This window comes from Aquarana catesbeiana, linkage group LG08 (genome assembly GCF_042186555.1).
Source record: "Aquarana catesbeiana isolate 2022-GZ linkage group LG08, ASM4218655v1, whole genome shotgun sequence".
Lineage (NCBI taxonomy): Eukaryota > Metazoa > Chordata > Amphibia > Anura > Ranidae > Aquarana > Aquarana catesbeiana.
The window spans coordinates 242,270,533-242,288,674 of NC_133331.1; the positions used below are offsets into that span (position 1 = coordinate 242,270,533).

General features: G+C 45.2%; 1 protein-coding gene across 1 annotated transcript in view; it reads left to right on the top strand.

Moving 5' to 3' along the window:
- PRPF19 (pre-mRNA processing factor 19) overlaps positions 1-18,142 on the top strand; it is a 498,552-nt gene that overhangs the window by 97,387 nt on the left and 383,023 nt on the right. Inside the window, exon 4 of the mRNA XM_073596965.1 lies at positions 14,400-14,541. Within this exon, the coding sequence (XP_073453066.1) occupies positions 14,400-14,541 (142 nt within the window). The remainder of the gene's footprint in view (positions 1-14,399; positions 14,542-18,142) is intronic.

The following is an 18,142-nucleotide window of genomic DNA, read 5'->3' on the forward strand; positions in this document are numbered from 1 at the left end:
TTTCAAAAGTGGTGGATGAGTATCTCAGGCCATTTGTGTCCTCCTTACCCTCATATGTGAATGATACGATTCACCTGTTGCAAATTATCGATGGAGTCCAGGTGACCAATCATAACGGTATACGGTATAACATGTCACAACAGTATACATATCTCCATGTGAGAGGTAAGGTTTAAAGAATATCACCAAGCAGGTTTATAACCTGGGAGCATATCTCCTAGTACTGTTCTGGCTTCTAAAATCACCAGTCCCAGTACGGCTTATATTCCACTACCCCCTCAGGTCAATTCTGACAGCATGTAATATAAGCTGGTGAGTTGTCCCATGGGTCTCGTCTCCCACGATTTTTCTTATTTATAGTATCAGAATGTGGAGAGAGAGAGAAAAGAAGAAAGGAGCAAAGTATAGAGTAGGAAGATTAGAGAGGTTAGGGGTCAGGGTTAGAGGGGGGGGGGGGGGTGGTAGTCATGAACTTAAGTCCACAGAGCATGCCAGCTATTGAGGGGATGCATTTTTATATAGTTTATCGTGGTTGGGATGATCTTAGGGAGGGCACTGCAAGTTGTCATTAAAATGTAGGGAGTGCATAATCGTGTCATAGCGTGTCCGGGACATGAGGCATATGGTGGATGGGGTTGGTGGACCAGTAGGCATGCACTTAATTTTTCTTTGTAAATCCTGTATTGAATGTAAGGCCCAAACACATGTTTAACTCTTTTTTTAAGTGTGAGACGTCGCCAATGAAACACATGGGCGTAGGATGAATGGGGGTTTGAGGCAATAAATTGCTCTGCAAAGAGATTTGTTTGGTCCATGATATACTGCAGCAAATCTTGTGGGGAAAACAAATAAAAATAATTGTAAAAAATTTGGTAGTGTTGGGCTACACCCTGGCTTTGTGGTGAAAGGGGGGATTATAGCGGACTCTGAGCTGGCAGGAAACCATATGCCAGGGCATCGGGAAGGTAGGTTTTGGCCCAGATTCTTCGGGTTTGGTGTAGTGTGCCAGTGCTTGTACTGGACTCCTGGGGTCTAGCTCAGTTTGTGGTGTTGCCATTGGGGTGTATGGCAATGCTGGTGGTAGGCAGGTCTTCTGATCTTGTTCTCCTCTGGTTTCCTCCTCTGATTCGGTCCCTGATCCACTATTCTCTACTCGCATTCCGAACCAGAATCGGATGATGAGAGCTCCCCGCTGTTATCATCTGACATAGTAAGGATTGTATGTCTTCTCAGATGTAAAATCTTTTGGACATGGTGGCTGGTACTGATGTGTGACAGATCACTGATGGCGGTACTGATGGGGGGGGGCGCGCCCAAATGTGTAACACAAAGTACAAGAGCAGTTAACTCGGATCCTTGCTCTCCTATTCTCGTGATCGGTGTGTGAGAAGCCAGGATTGCCTGGTAAAAGCTCTTCTGTTTACAGTTGTGACCAGCTGTGATTGGGCACGGCCAATCATGTAGTAAACAGCCAATTGGCTGTTTACCCTGATCGGGGATGGGCTGTGTTCCAAGGGACACGCATCATCCCCGATCGCCGCTGTGCGCACATTAGCGGCGCATCCTGCTGGACGGCTTTTGACGCCCAGTCAGCATAACTGATCCCCTCTGCGGCCGTCATTTTGTAATACTGCAGACGGGAAGTGGTTAAAAGGGGTTTTTTGAAAATGATGTACCATTTTGAATAAAAGGGGGTGGTATTTTTTTGTCATTTTGGAGCAGGGTCAAGAGTGTTGCCATTAAAGTGAGTGGTGGTTTGTGTCCATTGTGTCCTGACGACAATTGCCGAATGTCAGGAGGCATCGGCCAGTTCAATAAAAACTGGCTGACATTTGGCCCGTGTGTAAAGCACCCGGTCCGACAGAAGACTATAGTTTGGCTGGCTTCTGTTGGACTAGCATGCTGAAAAACCAGCAGCTGACGACTCCCGATCAGCACACTCAGCCCATGGTGGAGAATGCTGATCGGAGTGTTCTGGCGTGAGGGCCGCGCCCCCCCCCCTGTCAGAACACAACAGCTCAGCGGAGGAGATTGATGTACTAAAGTTGGATCATTAGTACAGTGGCTCCGACTGGAGCTCTCCTCCCTCCCTCCCTCCCTCCCTCCCTCCCTCCCTCCCTCCCTCCTCCTCCCTCCTCCCTCCTCCTCCCTCCTCCTCCCTCCTCCCTCCTCCTCCCTCCTCCTCCCTCCTCCTCCCCTTCTCCTTCTCCTTTTCCTTTCAACCCGCTGGTTTGAACAAAAATAAAACTAGTAGTAGTGTGTACCAGGCATTAACAAGGCAGATGTCACTTAGTCATGCACAGTAGACTTGGGGTTTGAAAAATTAGTGAGAGATTATGTTTAGTAGTTGAGGGTGCCCCCAGGAAGCCGACACTGCACACTGTGCAGCTGCAGACCGGGAAATATCTCACTGCATGTGATTAGCTATGTGCAGTGTCTGCTTGCTGGCGGGATTGGGCCCAAGCTAATCTCAAATTGACTGCAATGTTAGTCACCAAGGATGATAGCAGGTACTTCAGAGGAGAAAAAGGACGGTAGCCATGCAAACAAGTCATTGAGAAAGCTTGGCGCTGGGTCAGAAGGCTCGTTAATCTTGCAATCCTAAGTAAAAAATACAGTGCACTTCAAAAGAGCAGAGGGACAGGGAAGGAGGTGTAGGAAGAACCTGGAATGTACTTTGTGGGGAAAGGAGTAGTCCAACTCTATCCTCCCTTTTCGTTTGCTGAGTCTGGGTGCGAGTCCAGTGATTCCTGGAGCCAGGTTTCAGTTACAGCGCGTAGATTGAGAGAGTTGGGAGAGGAAAAGGTAATTGACAACAAAAAGTTTATCAGAGACTGAGCGGGCATTCTGGAGGACACATAAGAAGGGTATAGCTTGCTTATGGAAGCAGAGGAATTAAGGGAGTGAGTGTTGAATGGTGGAGAGCCAGGGATTGGGGCGTTATCCCTGGAGGATGGGAGTAGATAGAGGGTGTGGGAGGCTGGGTGTTATCAGGATTTATACAAGGGCAAATGGCCCAGGGATTTGGAAGTGGTGACATTGTGGGCTGGGAAAGAGAAGGAGATAAGTGCAATAATATTGAGAGAGTAGAGATGAGGGTGATCTGTATACAGTAGGTTGTGGGGTGGAGGGGTAAAGAAGTTTGCGTTTGAGGATAAGAGGGCATCTTTGCAAAAGGGAAGGTTAATGAGAGCATGATGGAAGTTTGAAAGAGGGCAAAGGCAGGCTGATGGAGAGATTGGAGATGAAAGGGGACTTGCAGACTGGATTGAGAGCACTAATGTTTGTACTTTGTATTAATGTGCCTTAGTTAAAGTGCTGTGTTGAAAGTGCCATGGACTTAACGCAGAGAATGGTACTTGACGCAAGAAATGGTCACCCTGTCCCTCCCCAGCTGTCCCCATGAGTTGTACTGCATTTATACTTGGGATGGGGTGGGGGTTTAGATAGTTAAATAAGAGGTAATAAGACACATGGTGAAAAGTAGAGGGTTTTTTGCCCTAAACCAAATGCAAACAAGATGGAGACAAGATGAGGCTAAATGTTTGGTCTTGGGCAAAGCACCATGAAAGTAAGTTTTTAACACAATACAGACAAGGGTAAACAGAAGTTAAAATAAGTCTTAAGCCCTGTACACATGGGCCGAATGTCAGGAGGCATCGGCCAGTTCAATAAAAACTGGCTGACATTTGGCCCGTGTGTAAAGCACCCGGTCCGACAGAAGACTATAGTTTGGCTGGCTTCTGTTGGACTAGCATGCTGAAAAACCAGCAGCTGACGACTCCCGATCAGCACACTCAGCCCATGGTGGAGAATGCTGATCGGAGTGTTCTGGCGTGAGGGCCGCGCCCCCCCCCGTCAGAACACAACAGCTCAGCGGAGGAGATCGATGTACTAAAGTTTTTTTTTATCCAAGAAAAAGTTTTTATTGAAAAAACAAGTACGTACAGTCCAAGAAAACCACAGTTAAATTGTACATAGTAGCCTAAACAGGCATATTTCCATATAAGAATCAGGCACATACAAAAATGTAAAGTACATCCCACTGTTAGAAAATAAGATGGGAATTGATAACACAACCTCCTACCTATGGAAATACCAACCCTCTATCTGTAACCAACCCGAGTTCAGAGCTCCAATCAGGGCTAATGCGGGGTACACCATGGCTTCAGCCGTTATTAAGGCGCAGTAATCTGTCCATGACCAGGTCCTCCGGAGCTAACCCAGGAGTGCCTAGCCATGGTTCCCATAGTTTTTCAAATTTTCTTGAACATCCCCTGTGTTGGTATATAATTTTCTCCATTCTTAATATATGACCTAGTGCAGTAATCCATTCCTTGACTGAGGGAGGCGTTTCAGATTTCCAGTGTACCATGATTAGCTTGCGGGCCACAAATAGGGCTCTAGTTAAAGCTTCCCTGACGTGGGGTTCCCACTCTAGTTCATCTAACACATTCAAAATACAGTGTCTAGGGTCCAGCGGTATGGAGACCCCAAACACTGCGTTCAGCGTGTCCACCACCCCCCTCCAGTACACATGCAATCTGGGACATCTCCATAGCATATGTATTAGATCTCCGTGATCTCTCTTACATCTAGTACAGGTTGGGGTGGGAAGAAGTCCCATATTATGTAGCCTATGGGGTGTGTAATACGCTCTCAGAAGTGTATATAGTTGCGTTAGTCTTTGCGTTACATTCAGTGAACATATGGAAACTGACTGCAAGACCTCCTCCCATTGATCCTCATCCAAGGGTCCAACATCCAACTCCCATTTCCCTTTTACTGTCAAAGGATGCTTTAGAAGGTATTTGTGGAGCAAGGTGCTATAGCTCTGGGAAATGAATCCTTTAGAGGTCTCTGCCCCTTTAAGCAAATCTGCCAAAGGGTTCGAGCTAATGTGCCAATCAGAGGTTTTTGACTGTGCTTCAAATGCATGTCTAAGTTGCATATAGTAAAAAAGCATTGAGGACGGGAGACTATATAGGTCCCTTAAATTTTCAAATGAACATAATTTGCCTTCTCTTATGATTTGCTTTAGGTAGAGAATGCCAAACCTCTTCCACCTTTCTGCATGTTGCAATTTAGCAAGTTCTGGGTAGGACTCATTTCCCCATATAGGACTATATTCGTTGATACCTGTCGCCTCCTGAATGTATTTAGTTTTGTTCCATATTTTTTGTATGAGGGCATAAGTGGGAAAACATTTCTGAGGCTTGCTAAAGGCTGCGGCCTCCAAAGCCGTGGGAACGGATTTAACCCCTATCGTATGTAGCATTATATATTCTGAAGCGCTAGGGACCCTGGCCGTAGACTCCCCCTCCACGGCCATGGTGCCTATTAAATGTTGCATTTGCGAAGACAAGTAATAAAGCCATGGATTTGGCAATGCAAGTCCACCTTCATCTTTAGGGCGTTGTAAGTTTTCTAGTTTTATCCTTGGTGGGCGGTTCTTCCAGATCAGTTCACGAAAAATGGCATTAATTATTCTGAATATCTTAAGTGGGATGACTACCGGAGAATTATGTAGTATGTATAACAGTTGAGGCATCAGAATCATTTTAATTAGATTCACTTTGCCTGCAACCGACATACACAGAGCATTCCAGGTTTTAACTCTCAGCCTAAATCGAGCCAGTAGTGGGGAAATATTCAACTGACTATATTCCCTAATCTTAGGAGAGACCTGTATCCCCAAGTATCTGAAGGAAGCAGATACAGGGATTCCCCCAACTTTCTCTTCATTTAATAATCTTGCATCATCCATTGGCATTAGGGCTGACTTGGTCCAGTTTATTTTAAGGCCTGAAAAGTCCCCAAAGCGAATCACTGTATCCATTGTGTTTTTTAGGGAGTGGTCAGTGTCACCCAAAAGAATCATAGTATCATCCGCGTAGAGCATCACCTTCTCCTGTCTGTCACCATAACAGAAGCCGGTGATATCCCGGCAGTCTCTGACCCATATTGCCAACGGCTCTATGGCTAGAGCAAACAGCAGGGGGGACAAAGGGCACCCCTGCCGTGTACCCCGCCCCAGAGCAAAGGGCAGTGACATTCTACCCGCCTCTCTAATTATCGCCTGAGGGCAATGATATAATAAACGTACCCAAGAAATATATATCTCTCCAAAACCGAATCTTTTCATTACCTCCCATAGGTATGGCCATTCCACACTGTCAAAGGCTTTCATTGCGTCGAGAGACAACAATGCTCTCTTACCTTTATTATCCGGTGGGGACTGTATGTTAAGATACAATCTCCTAAGGTTTATTGCTGTTGATTTGTTGGGCATAAATCCCGCCTGATCAGGGTGTATAATTGAGGCAACAGCCTTATTCAACCTTATAGCCAAAACCTTTGCCAATATTTTGATGTCTGACTGCAATAGGGATATCGGTCTATATGAGGCCGGGTCTATGGGGTCCTTGCCTGGTTTTAAAATTAAAACAATGTGGGCTCTAGACATGGAGGGTGGTAGGGTATTGTGCTTCCTAGCGGTAAGAAATACATTTAAGAGCTTGGGGAGTAGTATCTCAGAATAGGTTTTATAGATTTCCATAGGGATACCATCCCCTCCGGGGGCCTTACAGTTAGGGAATGCAGCCACCGCCTCTTGCATCTCATCAAGAGTCAGAGGGGCGTCTAATTCTTTCCTCTGGGATTCCCTAAGCTGTGGAAATACAATGCCATCCAAGTAACTGGACAGCTCCTCGGAGCTATATCTGGAAGAGGAGCAATATAGCTTCTCATAGAACTCCGCCAGCGTCTGGAGTACCTGATCTGGGGAGTGTACCAGCCGTCCGTCAGCCCTCCTTATGGACCCGATTGCCGGAGATCTCTTATCAGAATTGGCTATTCTGGCTAAGAGGCGTCCGGTCGTCTCCCCTTCCTCAAAAAAGGCAGTCTTTGAAAAAAACCTCTTTTTGTCCGCCGAGGAGGTCAGCAGGTGCTCATAAGCTGATTGAGCCGACTGCCAAGCCTCCCTCGCGGAGTCAGTTGGGTCTTGGACATACCTTGCCTCAAGGGAGTAGGCATGGGATTCCAGTGTGTCCCGCAGCGCCTCAGAATGTTTCTTAACCTTGGTAACCTCATTGCTAAGTATTTTCTTAAGGTGTGTTTTGAAGCCCTCCCATTCTGCAAGGGTAGACAATGAGCCCGGTTGACATGAAAAAAACTTTTTTATGTTGCCTTCTAAGTTCTCAGGGGAGGTAAAAAGCTGAAGCCAAAAGGCATTAAATTTCCACGGTACCTTTGGGAGTGTGGATTGGTGGGATACAATAAGGTTTATCACCAAATAGGAGTGATCAGATACACACCGAGGTTTGTACGAAATGTCTAGCACCGAGGGGAGCATAGCCGGGTTTCCCACTGCCAAATCTATTCTAGATAAGGAACCGTGTGCTTTCGAGAAACAGGAGAACTGTTTAGCAGTGGGATTCCGGTGTCTCCATAAATCCAGCCATCCCACCTCCTGTAGCAGTCTAGCCAGCGGAGTTAGACCACAAGAAGCCGGGGTGCTCGGGCCCGGGTGTTTATCCAGGGCCGGAGCTAGCCAGCTATTGAAATCGCCCACCAGCAATAACGGGAGATCCGGCTTCCCCTCCAGAAATTCCAGGAGGAGCCGGAGTACCCGAGCATTAAATGGGGGGGGGGATGTACACACAAGCCAGAATACATTTCAGAATACCAATACGACAATACAAAAATACAAATCTACCCTCCTGGTCTATTTTGGACTCAAATTCTTGATAGTCCAGGGAGCTGTGTATCACTACACTCACCCCCCGAGAAAAGGAGGTGTGAGTGGAGTGGTACGACCACCCAATCCATCTATATCTCATACAACTTATAGAATCAGACGTTAAATGTGTTTCCTGTAAGCAAATAACCGCAGGATAAAACTTTTTCAGACATGAGAAAATCATAGTGCGTTTCAGGGGGGAGTTCATGCCCCTAACATTCCAGGAGATCACCGGTGAGCCCGCCATGGCAAGAACACAGTTAGTTGTGGGGGAAGGTTAGAGGGTGGCTTGCCTGCGCAGAGACCACCGAAATCCTGTTGGGAGAGATTGCAGCAGGCTTGAGTAAATTCAAAATAGCAGGTGGTTAGTGGGAGTGAGACTCTTGGACTGCGGTAAAAAGCAGGATGTATAGAATAACATAGCACAATGGTGCCAACAAACAGCAGTGCAACTGCACTGAGGTATTTCCTTTTGTGATTTGGCGCTCTCACTCCTGTGAGAGAGCAGGCAGGGATAAACAAAGTAGGCATCCTGGTGAGCCATGCCAACGGGGCAGGCCCATAGGGCCCAACACGGCCTAAAAACAGACCAACTAATAATTCAGACATCACAAGTCAAGTAAAGGGGGGTTTCACAGTTCAGTTCCTCTCGCTGAAGAAATATGGGATGATTCCCGGCACATGGGTAACTTTGAAGAGGTCAGGTGAGTTGGTAGATTGTGGTAAAAGGGTGTAAAAAACAAAGTGAAAAGGAAAAAAGGGAGGGGGCCCAAAGACGGCATGGTGGTGACTTCGTGGACCAGAAAAGACAGCAAAAAAGGAGAGAATGTGGCATCTCGATGTGTAGGCAGCTCTCTTACCATCTGGAAGTATGTCCTGTTCAGTCACCTTCCACCTCAGCACGGTGACGCCGTAGTGCTTGTTCATTATGGTCCAACCAGGCGGCAGCTTCTCTGGCAGAGTCGAAGAATTGTGCATGTCCTTCCGCTGTTACTCGGAGCTTCGCTGGGTATAGCATAGCGTATGGCAGTTGCAAAGCTCTTAGGCGCCTCTTCGCATCGCTGAACTTAGCTCTATTTCTTTGCACCTCGGCCGAAAAGTCTGGATAGAAAGACACTCTTACGCCATTGAACTTCACTGTGGCCTGTTCTCTTGCGCAGCGTAGCACTGCCTCTCTGTCACGGTAATGTAGCAGTTTGGCCAACATTGATCTGGGGGGAGCACCCTGTGGGGGAGGCCGCCCCGGTACTCTATGGGCCCTCTCCACTGTAAAGAATGGGGAAAAGGCTTCTCGGCCAAACAGTTCAACCAGCCAGCTTTCCACAAACGATGTGGGATCTCTACCCTCCGATTTCTCAGGGAGGCCGACTATACGGACATTGTTTCTGCGCAAACGATTTTCCGTGTCTTCTGCTCTGTTATATATATCTTGGGCCATGCGGTAAGCTGCCTTTGCTTCTCGCGCCACCGGGGGTAACTGCTCCTCCAAATCACTTACTCTGCTCTCAGCTGCAGTTGCTCTTTCTCTAAGCTTTTGGAGGTCCTGTCTAAGTAGTGAGACCTCTTCCCTCAGGCCCCCAAACTGCTCCTTCATATCAGTGACTGTGGCCGTGCACACATTAACAGCCTTCAAAATATCAGCCAGGGTGGGCTGCTCCAGGGTCTCATTCATTATCTCATCTGACGGTGGGGGGGAGGGAGGATGACTAATGTCCTCATGGAGCTGCTCAGGCATGGTGTCTATCAAGGCCCCAATCAGCTTGTGAAAAAAGATCTGCAGCTTCCCCGTTACTTGTAGTCCCCCCCGCTTCCTGGATTTGTATTTTCTGTGTGTAGTATGTCATGTCTCTGTACTGCTCCTTACCCTGTCCTTTCAGCTGCTTCTTGCTGGTATTATCCCTGGGCTTGTCCGTCGTTCGCGGCGTGCGCTGTGCTTTGGCTGCTGCAGCGGCGGCGCCATCTTGCGAGTCCGGTCCCGCCATCTCCAACGGGCCTCGGCGGGTCTTTGCTCTCGTGCAGAGGGCCGGTGGTGGGTCCGGATGATAGGGGGTCTCGGTAGCCAGCTGGGGGGCCGAAAAAATCAGGATCTGAGGTGCCGGGAAAGGATCAATCTGAGGATCAGGCAGGAGCTGTGAGAAGTGCGTCCTCTCACATGCCGGTCTTGGCCACGCCCCGATGTACTAAAGTTGGATCATTAGTACAGTGGCTCCGACTGGAGCTCTCCTCCCTCCCTCCCTCCCCTCCCTCCCTCCCTCCTCCCTCCCTCCCTCCCTCCCTCCCTCCTCCTCCCTCCCTCCCTCCCTCCTCCTCCTCCCTCCCTCCCTCCCTCCTCCTCCTCCCTCCTCCCTCCTCCTCCCTCCTCCTCCCCTTCTCCTTCTCCTTTTCCTTTTCCTTTCAACCCGCTGGTTTGAACAAAAATAAAACTAGTAGTAGTGTGTACCAGGCATTAACAAGGCAGATGTCACTTAGTCATGCACAGTAGACTTGGGGTTTGAAAAATTAGTGAGCGAATGGTTACTGGGGGCAACAGCAAGGCAGATGTTAATTTCAGTTATGCCAAATAGCTTAGTGTTTCAGATGAGTAGTCAGTTGCCTAAAGGAGCAGAGGATGAGATGTTCCAGTATTAAAAGTACACTTAAAGTAATATTAAAGCCAAACATAAAAAAAAAGTTATAGTGGTTTTGCACAGAGCAGCCCAGATCCTCTTCTCAGGTCCTTCGCTAACGCTCCTGACCCCTCCCTCCTGCCAAATGCCCCCAGAGCAAGCAGCTTGCAAAGGGGGCACTCAAGCAGGCACGCTCTTGAGCCGCTACTCTGCGTGTCCATTCAGACAGAGCCGTGGCTTGGCCCTACCCCCTCTCTGCTTACTGACGGTTAGGCTACTTTCACACTGAGACGCCCAGCCGTTGGCTCTAAAGCCCCGCTCGTTTTTTGCAGGGCTGTAGCGCTGTTTTAGCAGCGCCTTTTCGCCGCTTTTCCTCCGCTAGCAGGATGGTCTTTACCCCCCAAAAGAGCTAAGTTTTAGGGGGCTGTGGGGTGCAGGGGGGTTTGTGATGCACACAGGTTTTTTTTAACCTTCATGCAAAGAATGCATGAAGGTAAAAAAACTTTAGAGACACTTCAATGCAGAAAATGGACAGGCTGTCCCCCAGGACCTCACATGGGACATTCTGCTTCAAGGTTCACTATTTATCCCTAGATGGATAGGACAGCTCATCGCCAGAACTTGCACTCTAAAGCAGGGTTTTTCAGCTGTTGTGTCGCAAAGAGTCCCCAGGGGTGCCACAGCGAAATGATCGGACCGTAAAAAGCTGTACGTCATGAATGGGTTACTCTGTTAACATATGTGTACAGAGAGGGGGGCAAAACCTTACACCGCACCTCCACCTGGCTCTCTCCTTATCTACTCTGTTATCTGTACTCTCTTGCCTGCAAAACTAAAAGCTTTTCAAGCCGGCCGCCCACATGCGTCCTGCCAACTGATGACATCATTTTTTGCTAAGGACAGATCGGGCAGCTCACACAGCTTTGTTTTGCCAGAGAGTTCAGATAACAGCGTAGAGGAAGGAGGTACAGTATGAGCTCTCTTCCTCCTCAATGTACGCAGATATTAACAGAGTAACCCTTTCAAGACCTGACGTAAAGGGCTTGATTATCATCTCCCCCAATCTGCTCTCTAGGCTGCTCATGTCTAGGCTGCCCCATGAGTGGGGCAGTAATCTAACCCTGCAAACCCCCCCCCATGTGTTTTCCAGCCTTGCTCAAAAAACGCCGCCTTTTGCAGATGCGTGGGAGTGCCATTAATTCTTAATGCCACCCCCATGCATCCACCAATTGCATGTACATTTGCGCCCACTAAAATGCATGGTACTGCAGTAAAGGATTGAAAAGTTGTGTGACACCCTGTACAAATGCCTTCACCAGAGATTGAGAGGATGCAAAAGGCTTTGGAAAAGGCTGTTGACTGTGGGACCTCAACCTGGTTCTTTTTATGAGTAGGGACCCCCCCCCGATTTGCTTGCTTTTTTTGGCTTTTCAGTATCTGCCAACTTCTCAGATCTATGCTCATTAAGTTCTACTTGGTGTATGTTCAGTTCTCTTCTGACGCCAACTTCAATTGTGAATTTCTTCAGGCAGCTCTTTTGAGCTGCAAGCTACCCAGTTATACACTGTTGTTTGGAAGGCTTGTTGGTGTTTTGGTTTTCTGCATTCCCTTAGTTGAATCATTTGGACATGTCTCCTGTATCAGAAATAACCTTTTGTTTCTTAAAGTAGAACTATATGCAAAACTTTTTTTTTTTTTTTTTTGTCATTTTGGATACAAAAGGGAGGGTTTTAACCCTTGTCAGATTTATTTTCGCCATCTGCGTCCCATTGCGGAGATTTCCCTTCACTTCCTGTTCCATAACCAAACAGGAAGTGAGATGAAATCCCTGCAAGTTGAGGGAATTCCTTGGGGACCCCCGGGTCACTAAAACTAGTGTCCCCATTGGATGATTTTCCCTCTTAATTTTTTCTTGGGACAACCCACAATTTGTGATTTTTCTTTTACATTCAATAATGTACAGGACAAATGGAGAAGGCGAATCCTTTTTAATAGGAGTACAGACATCAGTAAAAACTGACAAGCATTCTTACTCCTCTCCACTCTATCCAAAACTTAAAAAAAAAGTATTACGTTTAGTTATACTTTAATGAATGACTAAGAAAACAATCCTTTTGTGTACCTTAATGAATGACCACTTGTAGATGGGTATGGAGACACACTTGGTACAAAAGTATGTCAAGGTTATATTTAAGATGTTTATTGAAGATCACAGGTTAAAGGTAAAGACAGGAAAAATGCCACCGTCTTCATCAGGGCTGTAATAGTGGAAGCAAAAGGAATGGGACTGGAACAGAGGTGAGAAGGCTCGTGAGAAGCTGATAAGTTGCAACAATGAACAAAAAAAAAAAAGCAGTGTTTTTTTTTTTTGTTTTTTGTTTTTTTTTTTTTTTGTTTCTTTTCCACAAAACTGGGTGTGGGAGGGCTTATAACTGGCTAGCAGCTGTTTGCCAGTGTCCATTCTCCTGTAGACAGTAGTATAATTCTCCTGTATCAAAATTAACCCTGCATCCACTAGTGAACAACAAAGAAAAAATTTCTATGGTTAGTACAAAAATCTTATTTTTGTAAGACTATATCAGAAAAAGTCTTGTTAGTTGGGGAAAAAAAGTGTATTTATTGAATGACAAAGTATTAGTGAATAAACAGACATGTTTGTACTGCGAGCTTAAAATAATGGCACCCTAGAGTACTCCACAGTGTTAGGGCACCAGGGTGAGGTGAGACCTCAAGAAGAGCTAGGAGGGCTGTATGAGTTATCAGAGTTCAATGTAAACAAAGCTGGCAAACACTGGACAAATCTGTGACAGCTAAGAACTAATAATAATGCTTATAAGTTAAAAGTGACTTCTCTGAGCTGTCAGATGCTCAGTGTTGCGAGCAGTGACTTGGGTAGCAGGGTTAAACCTCTGAGCTTCCAAAATGCTTAGCGGCTCTAGGCAGTGCAGTTTCTGCTTTAGGTATAACTATAGCTATTTCTGGTCATCATTTTTCATTTGGAAGAATTCCCATCAAATCTCTAGTGGCTTTTTTTTTTAAGGATTTTGTATGCATGTAACCCAAAGTGTACTACGACATTGTAGAGAGTCGGTAAATTCCAAGTTAGCCACCAATGGATGAGCTCCAGAAATGTGAGGTGCTGCTGGATTTTTTTTCCCCCCTGATCTTCAAGACTAGGGCTGCAACTAACGATTATTTTAATAATCGATTAGTTGGCCGATTGTTTCGATTAATCGGTTAATAACCTTAAAAAAAAAAGTGTGGTGTATAATTTAGTTAATATGTAAAGTTTTTAAAAAAAAGGCAATTTATTCTTAAATATCTCTATGCAGTGGTAAATATAAACAACCAACTATATGGTTAGGGAGAAAAATATTGAATGCACTCTGAGAATAACAGACAGAAGAGATATACTGTGTATACACTATTAGAAGAGAAATACTGTTTTTTGGCCAATTTGTTGTTGGGCAGATTAAAAAATACAAATTGCTGCAAAAACGCATTACACGCTTTTCTGCAGCCTCACAATTGAAGTATATTGAACCTAAAAAGCACAATTTTGCGTTAAATAAGAGGTCTTGACCCTTTCCAAATACGCAGCGGCTGAAAAAAAGCATAGATGTGACCGTTAAATGAACTACAGTGTGTTTCTGCAAAAAGTACCAAAAAAACACATAGATGTGAACCAGGCCTAAGATGTTTAGTAACATAATGGGGTTAAAAAAAACAAAAATGAGCCCTTTATAGTACAAAAAAAGCAAATAATCGCTACTATAAGGAGTTCATTTTTGTACTGTAGAACGGTGAAAGTAATATTTACAGTAGCGATTATTTGCTCTTTTTGTACTATAAAGGGCTCATTTTATTTTTTTAACCCCATTATGTTACTGGCTGATTAATCGATTATGAAAAAAGTAATCGATTAATTTCATAATCGATTAGTTGTCGATTAATCGATTAGTTGTTTCAGCCCTATTAAAGACTCTTGTCATTTGTATGTATGGCTTGTGTCGTGTCTCTTCTTGAAATTATGAAATGTAATTTTCTTTTAGGATGCGGTTATGCTTCACAGCTTCACTTTGCGACAGCAGCTACAGACCACACGTCAAGAACTTTCTCATGCCCTATACCAACATGATGCTGCTTGTCGTGTCATAGCACGTCTTACCAAAGAGGTAACAGCTGCCCGTGAAGGTAAATCATATACACACACATACACATGGGTGTAATATAAATATAATTTTTTTTTTTTTTTCATGGTTTGGGAAGATCTAGTTTACAAACTATACTCACATGCAATGTGTCTAAAACTCATTTGTGCAACATTTGATGCTAGCTTATATGTATAATTGTTGAACAAAGTAAAATTTTGACTAACGTGGAGAGTTAAATAGGGAGTTGTGCTTTTGATTACTTAGGGGTTGCTTGTGATTACAAGTTTTTTTTTTTTTTTGTTGTGTTTTTTTTTTTTTTTTTCTTCTTTTTTGATCTGTTTGCTATGACCTTTTATGCTTCATGCACACTAGAAAGCTAAAAACTGCTTTAAAAATGCTGGGCACAAAACGCTAATACTTACCTGAGCCCTGTCTGTCCATCGATGTCCACGAGTCCCTCGGCTGTCCGGGACTCTTCTCCTGATTGGCTAAGACACGGCAGCGCCACCATTGGCTCCCACGGCTGTTAGTCAAAGTCAGTTAGCCAATCAGGAGAGAGAGAGGGAGGGGCCGAACATCAGCTCCGTGTATTTATGGACACACTGCAACTCGGCACCGGTGTCACCCAAGTCTTAGGACCCTCGGGCAATCGGGTCTCAAGACCCACTTCCTGTTTGGCCAAGAGGAGCAGCAACAGCCCCGAATCCTCAACTGCCGCCTAAGGTAAGGCCTCTGATTGCTGCCTTCCCGTCTGTCTCCCATGTGGGGTGTGTGTGGTGTTAGTGGGAGTGAGGGGGGCACGTTTGTTTGACGCCCCCCCCCCCCCCCCCAATTTTGAGCTCTAGCCGCCACTGGACAGCGGAGAAATGGGGTCTCATAGACTTCAGATCTCTCCATAGAGGACCTATGCTTTTTAAAGCATTGCCTATGGTTAAATTAATGTACCGTAGTTTGTTGCTGTTCCATGGGCATGTGTAATTTTAAAGAGACCTCTTGGTATCTATTTACTTGAACATAATTTTTTATATTCTACTAAAGTGTATTATATTTTTTTTTTGTGCACGCTAAAAAAAACTTGAAATCAAAAACCGCTGCGCAAATATTTGACAAACCTTTTTTTTTTGCATCACCCGCTGTTTTATTCTCCTCCAGGGTCTCTGCTTAAAATATACTATATATATTTTTGTGGGTTCTAAGTAATTTTTAAGCAAAAAAAATGCAGATTTTAACGTCAGAATTGGCCTGGGGGACAAGTGGTTAAAAAAGAGCTGGATGCATTCCTAAATGGGAAAATACATCTGGATACTAGCATTTAGAGGCATTTGATCCAGGAAATATCTGATTTCCTTCTGGGGATCATGAAGGATTTTTTTTTTCCCCCCACTAGGATAAATTGGATCATGACTTTATCTGGGTTGTTCGCCTTCCTCTGGATCAACTGTGGGTATAGGATTTTTTTCAACCTGTTAACTTTGTAATCCTCTGTATATATTTGAGACTAATTTGGAAACTGCAAACTGTCCTTATTTCACTACTTATCCACAAAATAAAACCAATTTCTGACCATTACAGTAAAAATCAGCTCTGTGTTTGGAATGTTACTTTTGAGTAAACTTTTCAAACTTGGTACTAAAATTCAACCACAAAGAGCTTAGTGATTGTAAAGTGTTTTTCTATTTTTTTTCTATTAAAATAACATTCTATACTTACCTGCTCTGTGCAGTGGTTTTGCACAGAGCAGCCCAGATCCTCCTTTTCTCGGGTCCCTGGCTAGAGCTTCTGGCCCCTTCCTCCTGTCGAGTGCTCCCACAGCAAGCAGCTGCAGCTCTGTCTATCCATTTAGACATGGAGCTACGGTTTGGCCCCGCCTCCTCTATCTCCTGATTGGCTAACTAAGTTTGACAGCAGCGAGAGCCAATGGCGCTACTGCTGTGTCTCAGCCAATAAGGAGGGCAAGTCCTGGATGGCCTTCGGCAGAGGGCTTATCAGAATCTGGAAGCCCTCAGGTCCCGGCCCCCCCAATGTGAATCAGTAATTTGGTACTCCGTACCCGTACCCATTCACCAAAAGTGTCAAAAATAAATGTCCTTTATTAAAAAAATCTCCAATGTCAGAGAGTAGAGCTGCCACAGCTGCGGGAGCTAGCATTGGGAGAAGAACTAGCGGGACAACTGGAGGAAGAAAACATTGGCAGCAGAGGACAAAGAACTGGAGGAAGAGGACATCAGCAGCAGGTTTTTTTTTTTTAAATTTTATTTTGGCGTGGGGGTTCCCCTTAAAAAAAACCATACTACGGCTTTTGGCGTGGGGTTCCCTCAGATCCATACCAGATGCAGTCGGGTCCCGGTCATTGAAGTCGCATGGAAGTCAGACATGAAGTTGCAGGGCGAAGATGTGCAACTTCCATGTCGGACCAGTGTGAACAGAGCCTAAGTTTCGGGTGGATGACCAGGTGTTAAATCACACCGTATGTCACACTTTACTGCCACTTCCGGTACTAATTACCGCCCTGTCGCTCTGAAGACTTTGTTACAGGACAGTCCATGTTGTGGCATACTCCTTCTAGACACACTCACCCTAACTATTGCGCACCCTACTCCTTGAGTGCACCAAAAGAAAATACCTGGCTATACTGGAAACCTGGCAAAAGAGCCATGACAAACCCTCGAAGATTCGCTTTGCTGAAGTTCCACACAACACTGAGTGTTGCACTGGAACATGAACTGATTTTAACACTGGTCTTTGCATTTGATTCTATTTCAGTCATGCAATAGGTGGCCTACCTGACAAATACAGAATTTTCTGCGTCTACCACAATTCCTGAGAACTTTTGAGGTGTAATACAGCCATCTCTGTCAAGGCTAAATAACACCATGCCCCTCGTCCAGCTTCTGTCTCTATCCGATTCAGATCCCAGTGTGATTGCCCTGAATGAGGCAGACACAGAAAGGAATGTGGAAGAGGCAGTGTTAGGCTTATCCCCCCACTTGTTTACACCTGGAGCTTTGTGCAACATACTTGCAAATGTGTATAAGCTTACTGCTGCTGTTTGCAAAAAACTAAGCATTGTAGAACTTTATTCTCTGCTGTCTCACCATGCCCCTTTTGGGTACAAAAGAGACCTGCAAAATCCAGACCTTCCCTGTTATTGAACAAATGGAACGTGTGATCTATGATGATTGGATCACTACAGAAAAGTTTCCAACTCCAAAAAATCTTTGTGGTACTCCAGTGGAAAGGGAGTTAATTAAAAATGAACAAACAAACCAGGGCACACTGGCCTAGTGCATTACCCCACAATGTTAGGATTAAAACAACATGAAATATACTCACAAACGTGAATTAAAATAGCTCATCAAGCTATTAGTCCGTTGCCCAGAAGTCCTCGACTCGGCAGGCTCCCCACAGATCAGGGGAACCTCGCAGGAATCCAAACTAGCTGCTGCAGTTTGAAAGATATACTGTCTTTTTCAGAGCCAAGTTAACTGCATTCTATCAGTTCGATACTGTTATGTGTTATACGTTTGAGAATAATTTCTCAAACAATAATTATAACGAGTTGGTTTTTATCAATCAAATTTCTTAAAGCATACACCAAGCGATATGAATACAGACTAAATAGGCAATATATTCACAAGACC